The sequence below is a fragment of the Oncorhynchus gorbuscha genome, linkage group LG07, assembly GCF_021184085.1.
Source record: "Oncorhynchus gorbuscha isolate QuinsamMale2020 ecotype Even-year linkage group LG07, OgorEven_v1.0, whole genome shotgun sequence".
NCBI lineage: Eukaryota > Metazoa > Chordata > Actinopteri > Salmoniformes > Salmonidae > Oncorhynchus > Oncorhynchus gorbuscha.
Window position 1 is genome coordinate 7560044 of NC_060179.1, and position 12693 is coordinate 7572736.

General features: G+C 44.7%; 1 protein-coding gene across 3 annotated transcripts in view; it reads right to left on the reverse strand.

Moving 5' to 3' along the window:
- Positions 1-12693, reverse strand: part of LOC124039460 (collagen alpha-1(XI) chain-like) — a 216932-nt gene that overhangs the window by 72441 nt on the left and 131798 nt on the right. For all 3 annotated transcript variants that reach the window (XM_046355451.1, XM_046355450.1, XM_046355449.1), the window contains 2 exons: positions 3601-3654; positions 1349-1456 (listed from right to left, as the gene is read on the reverse strand). In XM_046355451.1, the coding sequence (XP_046211407.1) occupies positions 1349-1456; positions 3601-3654 (162 nt within the window). The remainder of the gene's footprint in view (positions 1-1348; positions 1457-3600; positions 3655-12693) is intronic.

Consider the following 12693-nt stretch of genomic DNA (forward strand, 5'->3'; position numbering starts at 1 on the left):
GAATCTGTGTTTAAAATGAATTGCTCGACTGAGGGACCTTACAGTATGTGTGGGATACAGAGATGAGGTACTGTAAGTGATTCAAAAATCATGTTAATCACTATTATTGCACACAGAGTGAGTCCATGTGACATATTATGTGACTTGTTAAGAAAATGTTTATCCGTGAACTTATTTAGACTTGCCAAAGGGGTTGAATATTTATTGACTCAATACATTTCAGCTTTTCATTTTTAATGAATTTGCAGACAGAGGGAGGGGCTGGGAGGTCTTGAAACTGTCTGGGATTTAAAGGAGTCAGAGGGAGGGGCTGGGAGGTCTTGAAACTGTCTGGGATTTAAAGGAGTCAGAGGGAGAGGCTGGGAGGTCTTGGAACTTGCTGGGATTTAAAGGAGACAGAGGGAGGGGCTGGGAGGTCTTGGCATTGGCTGGGATTTAAAGGAGTCAGAGGGAGGGGCTGGGAGGTCTTGGAACTAGCTAGTAGTAAAGTAGCTACTCTCTGTTTATCATATATGCATAGTCACTTTAAATACACATTCATATAAATACTACCTCAATAGGTCCGACCAACCAGTGCTCCCACACATTGGCTAACTGCCATCTGCATTGTGTCCCGCCACCCACCAACCCCTCTTTTACGCTACTGCTACTCTCTGTTCATCAGATATGCATAGTCACTTTAACCATATCTACATGTACATACTACCTCAATCAGCCTGACTAACCAGTGTCTGTATGTAGCCTCGCTACTTTTATAGCCTCGCTACTGTATATAGCCTGTCTTTTTACTGTTGTTTTATTTCTTTACTTAATACCTTTTTTTGCACTATTGGTCAGAGCATGTATGTAAGCATTTAAGGTGTAAGGTCTACACCAGTTGTATTCGGCGTGACAAATAACCTTTGATTTGATTTTATATTGGCAATCGTGATGCATGGGAATTCAACCACTCCCCAACCCTCAGTCCCCAACCCTCAGTCCCCAACCCTCAGTCCCCAACCCTCAGTCCCCAACACTCAGTCCCCAACACTCAGTCCCCAACACTCAGTCCCCAACCCTCAGTCCCCAACCCTCAGTCCCCAACCCTCAGTCCCCAACCCTCAGTCCCCACCAACTTCACCAGCTGTCTGCCAAAATAGACTTCATGCTTACATTCCTGGACCCAAAAACGTGTTCAGTGGAGATTCTCCAATTGTTCACGGTTTAATTCCAGGACTAGGCATTATCTGTATCTAGTATTGTTTTTTTTATTTTTTTAAATATGTTTTGGTCAGAGCCCTGGAGTTCTGGAGATCTGTTGGGCTGTCAAGTTATGAGAGTTAATCGAGTGAGGTGGGTATTTAGGGACCTTGGCTCCCTCTTTGCCAGCAGAGCCAGGAAGACCCTGCTCTCCAGGTGGTCCTGGGGATCCAGGGTGACCTCTCTCACCGATTGGACCGGTCTCGCCTGTGGGGCCCTGTTAGGAAGTGAAGAAGAAGAAGAAGAAGAAGAAGAGGAAGAATAAGAAGAAGATATTATGGAAATCATTGAGCCGCTCTACCATAACATAAGACCCTTAGATAATGCCAAACCTATGTCAGAGGCCAATATTATCCGTGTACTCTATCACTTCTGCTAGTAAATGACGTGAGATCTGTAAGTACGTCTAAACAATCTGAAAAGTTCTTCATAAATGTATCTTATTGTGTTTACTTACCTGTGGACCAAGAAGTGCTACATTAATTTAGTTCATAATGTCCATTATAGTACTGTAACAGTAGAAAACCTATAGTAACCTATAGTAAACCTATAGTACCTTACCTGTAGTAAAACTATAGTACCTTACCTGTAGTAAACCTATAGTACCTGTAGTAAACCTATAGTAACCTATAGTAAACCTATAGTACCTTACCTGTAGTAAAACTATAGTACCTTACCTGTAGTAAACCTATAGTACCTGTAGTAAACCTATAGTACCTGTAGTAAACCTATAGTACCTGCAGTAAATCTATAGTACCTGTAGTAAACCTATAGTAACCTATAGTAAACCTATAGTACCTTACCTGCAGTAAAACTATAGTACCTTACCTGTAGTAAAACTATAGTACCTGCAGTAAACCTATAGTACCTGTAGTAAACCTATAGTACCTGTAGTAAACCAATAGTACCTGTAGTACACCTATAGTACCTGTAGTACACCTATAGTACCTGTAGTAAACCTATAGTACCTGTAGTACACCTATAGTACCTTACCTGTAGTAAACCTATAGTACCTGTAGTAAACCTATAGTACCTGTAGTAAACCTATAGTACCTGTAGTAAACCTATAGTACCTTACCTGTAGTAAACCTATAGTACCTTACCTGTAGTAAACCTATAGTACCTTATCTGTAGTAAACCTATAGTACCTGTAGTACACCTATAGTACCTGTAGTAAACCTATAGTACCTGTAGTAAACCTATAGTACCTGTAGTAAACCTATAGTACCTGTAGTAAACCTATAGTACCTGTAGTACACCTATAGTACCTGCAGTAAATCTATAGTACCTGTAGTAAACCTATAGTAACCTATAGTAAACCTATAGTACCTTACCTGCAGTAAAACTATAGTACCTTACCTGTAGTAAAACTATAGTACCTGCAGTAAACCTATAGTACCTGTAGTAAACCTATAGTACCTGTAGTAAACCAATAGTACCTGTAGTAAACCTATAGTACCTGTAGTAAACCTATAGTACCTGTAGTAAACCTATAGTACCTGTAGTAAACCTATAGTACCTGTAGTAAACCTATAGTACCTGTAGTAAACCTATAGTACCTGTAGTACACCTATAGTACCTGTAGTAAACCTATAGTACCTGTAGTAAACCTATAGTACCTGTAGTACACCTATAGTACCTTACCTGTAGTAAACCTATAGTACCTGTAGTAAACCTGTACCTGTAGTAAACCTATAGTACCTGTAGTAAACCTATAGTACCTTACCTGTAGTAAACCTATAGTACCTTATCTGTAGTAAACCTATAGTACCTGTAGTACACCTATACTACCTGTAGTAAACCTATAGTACCTGTAGTAAACCTATAGTACCTGTAGTAAACCTATAGTACATGTAGTAAACCTATAGTACCTGTAGTAAACCTATAGTACCTGCAGTAAATCTATAGTACCTGTAGTAAACCTATAGTACCTGTAGTAAATCTATAGTACCTGTAGTAATCCTATAGTACCTGTTGTACACCTATAGTACCTGTAGTACACCTATAGTACCTGTAGTAAACCTATAGTACCTGTAGTAAACCTATAGTACCTTACCTGTAGTAAACCTATAGTACCTGTAGTAAATCTATAGTACCTGTTGTAAACCTATAGTACCTGTAGTAAACCTATAGTACCTGTAGTAAATCTATAGTACCTGTTGTAAACCTATAGTACCTGTAGTAAACCTATAGTACCTGTAGTAAACCTATAGTACCTGTAGTAAACCTATAGTACCTGTAGTAAACCTATAGTACCTGTAGTAAACCTATAGTACCTGTAGTAAACCTATAGTACCTGTAGTAAACCTATAGTACCTGTAGTAAACCTATAGTGCCTGTAGTAAACCTATCGTACCTTACCTGAGGACCAACAACTCCCCCTGGGCCGGGTGGACCTGCCTTTCCTTGGAATCCCTGTGGACAAGAAAAACATATCAATCACATTGAAAACTCTTGCAGAACAACTCAATCCATGCAATAACTCCCTCTAATCCTGCTATTGATGTCAACCTTCCAAAATGATTAATCTAGTGGACATAGTGGAGTCAGTGTTGTGTGCTTCCTGATGGACAACTACTGAATGTAATCTGTTGACAAGGGTGAGAGGATGAGGAGTATTTGTAATGGATCCTCTTGAAGAGGAACCTGACTGGTTTAACCAAACAATGACTGTGCGCATTGTGCATGAAAACACATTAGTTATGGACATATTACATTATATACTTCATGTTATGTTCCATTCATTTGTTCCATTCTTTTGAACCCAGACACCAGGAACCAGTTACCCAGACACAGACACCAGGAACCAGTTACCCACACATCAGGAACCAGTTTCCCAGACACCAGGAACCAGTTACCCAGACACAGACACCAGGAACCAGTTACCCAGACACAGACACCAGGAACCAGTTACCCAGACACAGACACCAGGAACCAGTTACCCAGACACAGACACCAGGAACCAGTTACCCAGACACAGACACCAGGAACCAGTTACCCAGACACAGACACCAGGAACCAGTTACCCAGACACAGACACCAGGAACCAGTTACCCAGACACCAGACACCAGGAACCAGTTACCCAGACACAGACACCAGGAACCAGTTACCCAGACACCAGGAACCAGGAACCAGTTACCCAGACACCAGGAACCAGTTACCCAGACACAGACACCAAGAACCAGTTACCCAGACACAGACACCAGGGACCAGTTACCCAGACACAGACACCAGGAACCAGTTACCCAGACACAGACACCAGGAACCAGTTACCCAGACACCAGGAACCAGTTACCCAGACACCAGGAACCAGTTACCCAGACACAGACACCAGGAACCAGTTACCCAGGCACCAGGAACCAGTTACCCAGACACAGACACCAATAACCAGTTACCCAGACACAGACACCAGGAACCAGTTACCCAGACACAGACACCAGTAACCAGGAACCAGTTACCTAGACACCAGGAACCAGTTATCCAGACACAGACACCAGGAACCAGTTACCCAGACACCAGGAACCAGTTACCCAGACACAGACACCAGGGACCAGTTACCCAGACACAGACACCAGGAACCAGTTACCCAGACACAGACACCAGGAACCAGTTACCCAGACACCAGGAACCAGTTACCCAGACACCAGGAACCAGTTACCCAGACACAGACACCAGGAACCAGTTACCCAGGCACCAGGAACCAGTTACCCAGACACAGACACCAGGAACCAGTTACCCAGACACAGACACCAGGAACCAGTTACCCAGACCCAGACACCAGGAACCAGTTACCTAGACACCAGGAACCAGTTACCCAGACACAGACACCAGGAACCAGTTACCCAGGCACCAGGAACCAGTTACCCAGACACAGACACCAGGAACCAGTTACCCAGGCACCAGGAACCAGTTACCCAGACACCAGGAACCAGTTACCCAGACACAGACACCAGGAACCAGTTACCCAGGCACCAGGAACCAGTTAGCCAGACACCAGGAACCAGTTACCCAGACACCAGGAACCAGTTACCCAGACACAGACACCAGGAACCAGTTACCCAGACACAGACACCAGGAACCAGTTACCCAGACACCAGGAACCAGTTATCCAGACACAGACACCAGGAACCAGTTACCCAGACACCAGGAACCAGTTACCCAGACACCAGGAACCAGTTACCCAGACACCAGGAACCAGTTACACAGACACCAGGAACCAGTTACCCAGACACAGACACCAGGAACCAGTTACCCAGACACCAGGAACCAGTTATCCAGACATAGACACCAGGAACCAGTTACCCAGACACCAGGAACCAGTTACCCAGACACCAGGAACCAGTTACCCAGACACCAGGAACCAGTTACCCAGACACCAGGATCCAGTTACCCTGACACAGACACCAGGAACCAATTACCCAGACACCAGGAACCAGTTACCCAGACACCAGGAACCAGTTACACAGACACCAGGAACCAGTTACCCAGACACAGACACCAGGAACCAGTTACCCAGACACCAGGAACCAGTTATCCAGACACAGACACCAGGAACCAGTTACCCAGACACCAGGAACCAGTTACCCAGACACCAGGAACCAGTTACCCAGACACCAGGAACCAGTTACCCAGACACCAGGATCCAGTTACCCAGACACAGACACCAGGAACCAGTTACCCAGACACCAGGAACCAGTTACACAGACACCAGGAACCAGTTACCCAGACAGAGACACCAGGAACCAGTTACCCAGACAGAGACACCAGGAACCAGTTATCCAGACACCAGGAACCAGTTATCCAGACACAGACACCAGGAACCAGTTACCCAGACACCAGGAACCAGTTACCCAGACACCAGGAACCAGTTACCCAGACACCAGGAACCAGTTACCCAGACACCAGGATCCAGTTACCCAGACACAGACACCAGGATCCAGTTACCCAGACACAGACACCAGGAACCAGTTACCCAGACACAGTCCAAGCCTAGTCCTGGACTAAATTTCAATTGAGATTATCTTCGCTTATTAGTCCAGAAGAAAGCTGTATCTGTGTCTAGGAAACTGGCTTAGAAGTTGACTCAAAAGACACAGGAGAATAACAAGGCTATAACGAACTCCATGTTATAGTAAGGATTTAATCTGAGTCTCCAAAAGAGACTCATCTAAAGTAAAACTATGATCTCAATATCTGAAGTGGATTTGATGCTAATTGGTCAGACATCAAGCATAGTGATGGAATCAGACGTGAAATCCATCCGATCACATCAAAGATGGCGTGAACTTCTTCATCGGTTATTTCTCAGAATGCTTCTGCTGCAACTCTCTGTTTATCATATATGCATAGTCACTTTAACTATACATTCATGTACAGTGCCTTGCGAAAGTATTCGGCCCCCTTGAACTTTGCGACCTTTTGCCACATTTCAGGCTTCAAACATAAAGATATAAAACTGTATTTTTTTGTGAAGAATCAACAACAAGTGGGACACAATCATGAAGTGGAACGACATTCATTGGATATTTCAAACTTTTTTAACAAATCAAAAACTGAAAAATTGGGCATGCAAAATTATTCAGCCCCCTTAAGTTAATACTTTGTAGCGCCACCTTTTGCTGCTATTACTGCTGTAAGTCGCTTGGGGTATGTCTATCAGTTCTTTCCACAGATTCTCGATTGGATTCAGGTCTGGACTTTGACTTGGCCATTCTAACACCTGGATATGTTTATTTTTGAACCATTCCATTGTAGATTTTGCTTTATGTTTTGGATCATTGTCTTGTTTGGAAGACTAATCTCCGTCCCAGTCTCAGGTCTTTATCACGCCTTGGTCATTGTATTTTGTGTTTTTGTTATATGTTTGGGTAGGCCAAGGTGTGACATGGGTTTATATGTTGTTTTTCGTATTGGGGTTTGTAGTATTTGGGATCGCGGCTGATTAGGGGTGTGGTATTAGGCTTGGCTGCCTGAGACGATTCTCAATCAGAGTCAGGTGATTCTCGTTGTCTCTGATTGGGAACCGTATTTAGGTAGCCTGAGTTCGCTTTGTATTTCGTGGGTGATTGTTCCTGTCTCTGTGTAGTGTTCACCAGATAGGCTGTAATTAGATTTCACGTTCAGTTTGTTGTTTTGTATTGTATAGTTATTTCATGTATCACGTTTTCATTCATTAAAGATCATGAGTAACAAACACGCTGCATTTCGGTCCGACTCTCTTTCCACAAACGTAGAACGTCGTTACAGTCTTTTGCAGACTCCATCAGGTTTTCTTCCAGAATGGTCCTGTATTTGGCTCCATCCATCTTCCCATCAATTTTAACCATCTTCCCTGTCCCTGCTGAAGAAAAGCAGGCCCACACCATGATGCTGCCACCACCATGTTTGACAGTGGGGATGGTGTTCAGGGTGATGAGCTGTGTTGCTTTTACGCCAAACATAACGTTTTGCATTGTTGCCAAAAAGTTACATTTTGGTTTCATCTGACCAGAGCACCTTCTTCCACATGTTTGGTGTGTCTCCCAGGTGGCTTGTGGCAAACTTTAAACAACACTTTTTATGGATATCTTTAAGAAATGGCTTTCTTCTTGCCACTCTTCCATAAAGGCCAGATTTGTGCAATATACAACTGATTGTTGTCCTATGGACAGAGTCTCCCACCTCAGCTGTAGATCTCTGCAGTTCATCCAGAGTGATCATGGGCCTCTTGGCTGCATCTCTGATCAGTCTTCTCCTTGTATGAGCTGAAAGTTTAGAGGGACGGCCAGGTCTTGGTAGATTTGCAGTGGTCTGATACTCCTTCCATTTCAATATTATCGCTTGCACAGTGCTCCTTGGGATGTTTAAAGCTTGGGAAATCTTTTTGTATCCAAATCCGGCTTTAAACTTCTTCACAACAGTATCTCGGACCTGCCTGGTGTGTTCCTTGTTCTTCATGATGCTCTCTGTGCTTTTAACTGACCTCTGAGACTATCACAGTGCAGGTGCATTTATACGGAGACTTGATTACACACAGGTGGATTGTATTTATCATCATTAGTCATTTAGGTCAACATTGGATCATTCAGAGATCCTCACTGAACTTCTGGAGAGAGTTTGCTGCACTGAAAGTAAAGGGGCTGAATAATTTTGCACTCCCAATTTTTCAGTTTTTTTATTTGTTAAAGAAGTTTGAAATATACAATAAATGTCGCTCCACTTCATGATTGTGTCCCACTTGTTGTTGATTCTTCACAAAAAAAATCTGTTTTATATCTTTATGTTTGAAGCCTGAAATGTGGAAAAATGTCGCAAAGTTCAAGGGGGCCGAATACTTTCGCAAGGCACTGTACATACTACCTCAATTAGGCCGACCAACCAGTACTCCTGCACATTGGCTAACCGGGCTATCTGCATTGTGTCCCACCACCCGCCAACCCCTCTTTTACGCTACTGCTACTCTCTGTTCATCATATATGCATAGTCACTTTAACCATATCTACATGTACATCCTACCTCAATCACCCTGACTAACCGTTGTCTGCATGGAGCCTCGCTACTTTTATAGCATCACTACTGTATATAGCCTATCTACTGTATGTAGCCTCTCTACTGTATGCAGCCTCTCTACTGTATGTAGCCTCTCTACTGTATATAGCCTCTCTACTGTATGTAGCCTTTCTACTGTATGTAGCCTCTCTACTGTATGTAGCCTCTCTACTGTATGTAGCCTTTCTACTGTATATAGCCCCTCTACTGTATATAGCCTCTCTACTGTATGTAGCCTCTCTACTGTATATAGCCTCTCTACTGTATATAGCCTCTCTACTGTATGTAGCCTCTCTACTGTATGTAGCCTCTCTACTGTATGTAGCCTCTCTACTGTATGTAGCCTCTCTACTGTATGTAGCGTCTACGGTATGTAGCGTCTACTGTATGTAGCCTCTCTATTGTATATAGCCTGTCTTTTTACTGTTGTTTTATTTCTTTACTTACCTGTTGTTCACATAATACCTTTCTACTGTTTAGCCTCTCTACTGTATGCAGCCTCTCTACTGTTGTAGCTCTCTACTTATGCAGCCTGTATGCAGCCTCTCTAAGCATTTCACTGTAAGGTCTGTTGTAATTGGGGTACGTGATAAATAAACATTGATTTGATTTGATGCATTGTTTTGCTATGATGTCAACTCCGGACAACAAAAACGGACAAAATATATTCAACGACCATAATAAGATACAGAAAATACAAAGACATCCAACATGAAGGGAAGGCAGGGTGGAGATAAATTAACAATGTCGTATCAAAATAAACAAAAGGATTGTAGATGCAGCCTCTCTAGAGAGAACCAGTTAGAACTAGTGAGAACCAGAGAGAGAGACAGAGAGAACCAGAGAGAGAGAGAGAGAGAGAGAGAGAACCAGAGATAGAGAGAACCAGTTAGAACTAGTGAGAACCAGAGAGAGAGACAGAGACAGAGAGAACCAGAGAGAGAGAGAGAGAGAGAGAACCAGAGATAGAGAGAACCAGTTAGAACTAGTGAGAACCAGTAGAGCCTTTCTACTGAGACAGAGACTGATATACTCTCTAGATGTAGCCTTTCTAGAGTAGAGTATATAGACTGTATGAGAACCAGATATATAGTATATAGAGAACCAGTCTTTTTAGAACTAGTTGAGAACCACTAGAGAGACAGAGAGAACCAGTTGAGAACCAGATAAAGAGACAGATTTGATTTGACATTGTTTTGCTATGAGAACCAGACAACAAAAACGGACAAAATATATTAACCATAATAAGATACAGAAAATACAAAGAACAACAGAAGGGAAGGCAGGGTGGAGAACAATGTGTATCAAAATAAACAAAAGGATTGTAGATAGAGAGAACAGTTAGAACCAGTGAGAACCAGAGAGAGAGACAGAGAGACAGAGAGAACCAGAGAGAGAGAGAGAGACAGAGAGAACCAGAGAGAGAGAGAGAGAGAGAGAGAGAGAACCAGAGAATAGAGAGAACCAGAGAGAGACAGAGAGAACCAGAGAGAACCAGAGAGAGAGACAGAGAGACAGAGAGAACCAGAGAGAGAGAGAACCACAGCGAAATAACCATAGAGAGACAGAGAGAACCAGAGAGACAGAGAGAACCAGTGAGAACCAGAGAGAGACAGAGAGAGACAGAGAGAACCAGAGAGAACCAGAGAGAGAGACAGAGAGACAGAGAGAACCAGAGAGAGAGAGAACCACAGCGAAATAACCATAGAGAGACAGAGAGAACCAGAGAGACAGAGAGAACCAGAGAGAGACAGAGCGAAAGAGACAGAGAGAACCAGTGAGAACCAGAGAGACAGAGAGAACCAGAGAGAGACAGAGACAGAGAGAACCAGAGAGAGAGAGACAGAGAGAACCAGAGAGAGACAGAGACAGAGAGAACCAGAGAGAGAGAGACAGAGAGAACCAGAGATAGCTGATGCAAATCATGTCAGATCGTATGTCTGCTTTTATATTAGAGTAGATAGACTTGTTCTGGGAGGTGAAACGTGTTGAGGTCGAGGGGTTTGCTAATGTAAGGACATGTTTATGGGCAAAAGCTTTTCAGTGGTAAGGCGTTCAACATTAAAATGTTTGATGACTTCTTGTGGAGTCATTATCGTGTGGCAGAGTGATGAATGGATTGGCTATTGGCCTAAATAACAAATTAAGAGTTGTAAATCTTTGTGGGTGGATGGGTCCAGACCCACTGTCTAGAGCCTGACTGGGAGGATGGGTCCATACCCACTGTCTAGAGCCTGACTGTGAGGATGGGTCCAGACCCACTGTCTAGAGCCTGACTGTGAGGATGGGTCCAGACCCACTGTCTAGAGCCTGACTGTGAGGATGGGTCCAGACCCACTGTCTAGAGCCTGACTGGGAGGATGGGTCCAGACCCACTGTCTAGGGCCTGACTGGGAGGATGGTTCCAGACCCAGTGTCTAGAGCCTGACTGGAAGGATGGGTCCATACCCACTGTCTAGAGCCTGACTGGGAGGATGGGTCCAGACCCAGTGTCTAGAGCCTGACCGGAAGGATGGGTCCATACCCACTGTCTAGAGCCTGACTGGGAGGATGGGTCCAGACCCACTGTCTAGAGCCTGACTGGGAGGATGGGTCCATACCCACTGTCTAGAGCCTGACTGTGAGGATGGGTCCAGACCCACTGTCTAGAGCCTGACTGTGAGGATGGGAGGATGGGTCCAGACCCACTGTCTCGAGCCTGACTGGGAGGATGGGACCATTCCCACAGTCTAGAGCCTGACTGTGAGGATGGGAGGATGGGTCCAGACCCACTGTCTAGAGCCTGAATGTGAGGATGGGTCCAGACCCACTGTCTAGAGCCTGACTGGGAGGATGGGAGGATGGGTCCAGACCCACTGTCTAGAGCCTGACTGGGAGGATGGGTCCAGACCCACTGTCTAGAGCCTGACTGGGAGGATGGGTCCATACCCACTGTCTAGAGCCTGACTGGGAGGATGGGTCCATACCCACTGTCTAGAGCCTGAATGTGAGGATGGGTCCAGACCCACTGTCTAGAGCCTGACTGGGAGGATGGGAGGATGGGTCCAGACCCACTGTCTAGAGCCTGAATGTGAGGATGGGTCCAGACCCACTGTCTAGAGCCTGATGAGGATGGGTTTCTAGAGCCTGACTGGGAGGATGGGTCCATACCCACTGTCTAGAGCCTGACTGGGAGGATGGGTCCATACCCACTGTCTAGAGCCTGAATGTGAGGATGGGTCCAGACCCACTGTCTAGAGCCTGACTGGGAGGCTGGATCCGTGTTCACTGCATATATTCTAACTGGGAGGCTGGGTGGCTGGATCTGTGCCCATTGCCTAGGGCCAGGATAGGTTGTGATAGGGTTTGGTAGGGTGTAGAGTGATAGGGTTTGGTAGGGTGTAGAGTGATAGGGATTGGTAGGGTGTAGAGTGATAGGGTTTGGTAGGGTGTAGAGTGATAGGGTTTGGTAGGGTGTAAAGTGATAGGGTTTGGTAGGGTGTAGAGTGATAGGGATTGGTAGGGTGTAGAGTGATAGGGTTTGGTAGGGTGTAGAGTGATAGGGTTTGAAAGGGTGTAGAGTGATAGGGTTTGGTAGGGTGTAGTAGGGTTTGGTAGGGTGTAGTAGGGTTTGGTAGGGTGTAAAGTGATAGGGTTTGGTAGGGTGTAGAGTGATAGGGTTTGGTAGGGTGTAGAGTGATAGGGTTTGGTAGGGTGTAGAGTGATAGGGTTTGGTAGGGTGTAGAGTGATAGGGTTTGGTAGGGTGTAGAGTGATAGGGTTTGGTAGGGTGTAGAGTGATAGGGTTTGGTAGGGTGTAGAGTGATAGGGTTTGGTAGGGTGTAGAGTGATAGGGTTTGGTAGGGTGTAGAGTGATAGGGTTTGGTAGGGTGTAGAGTGATAGGGTTTGGTAGGGTGTAGAGTGATAGGGTTTGGTAGGGTGTAGAG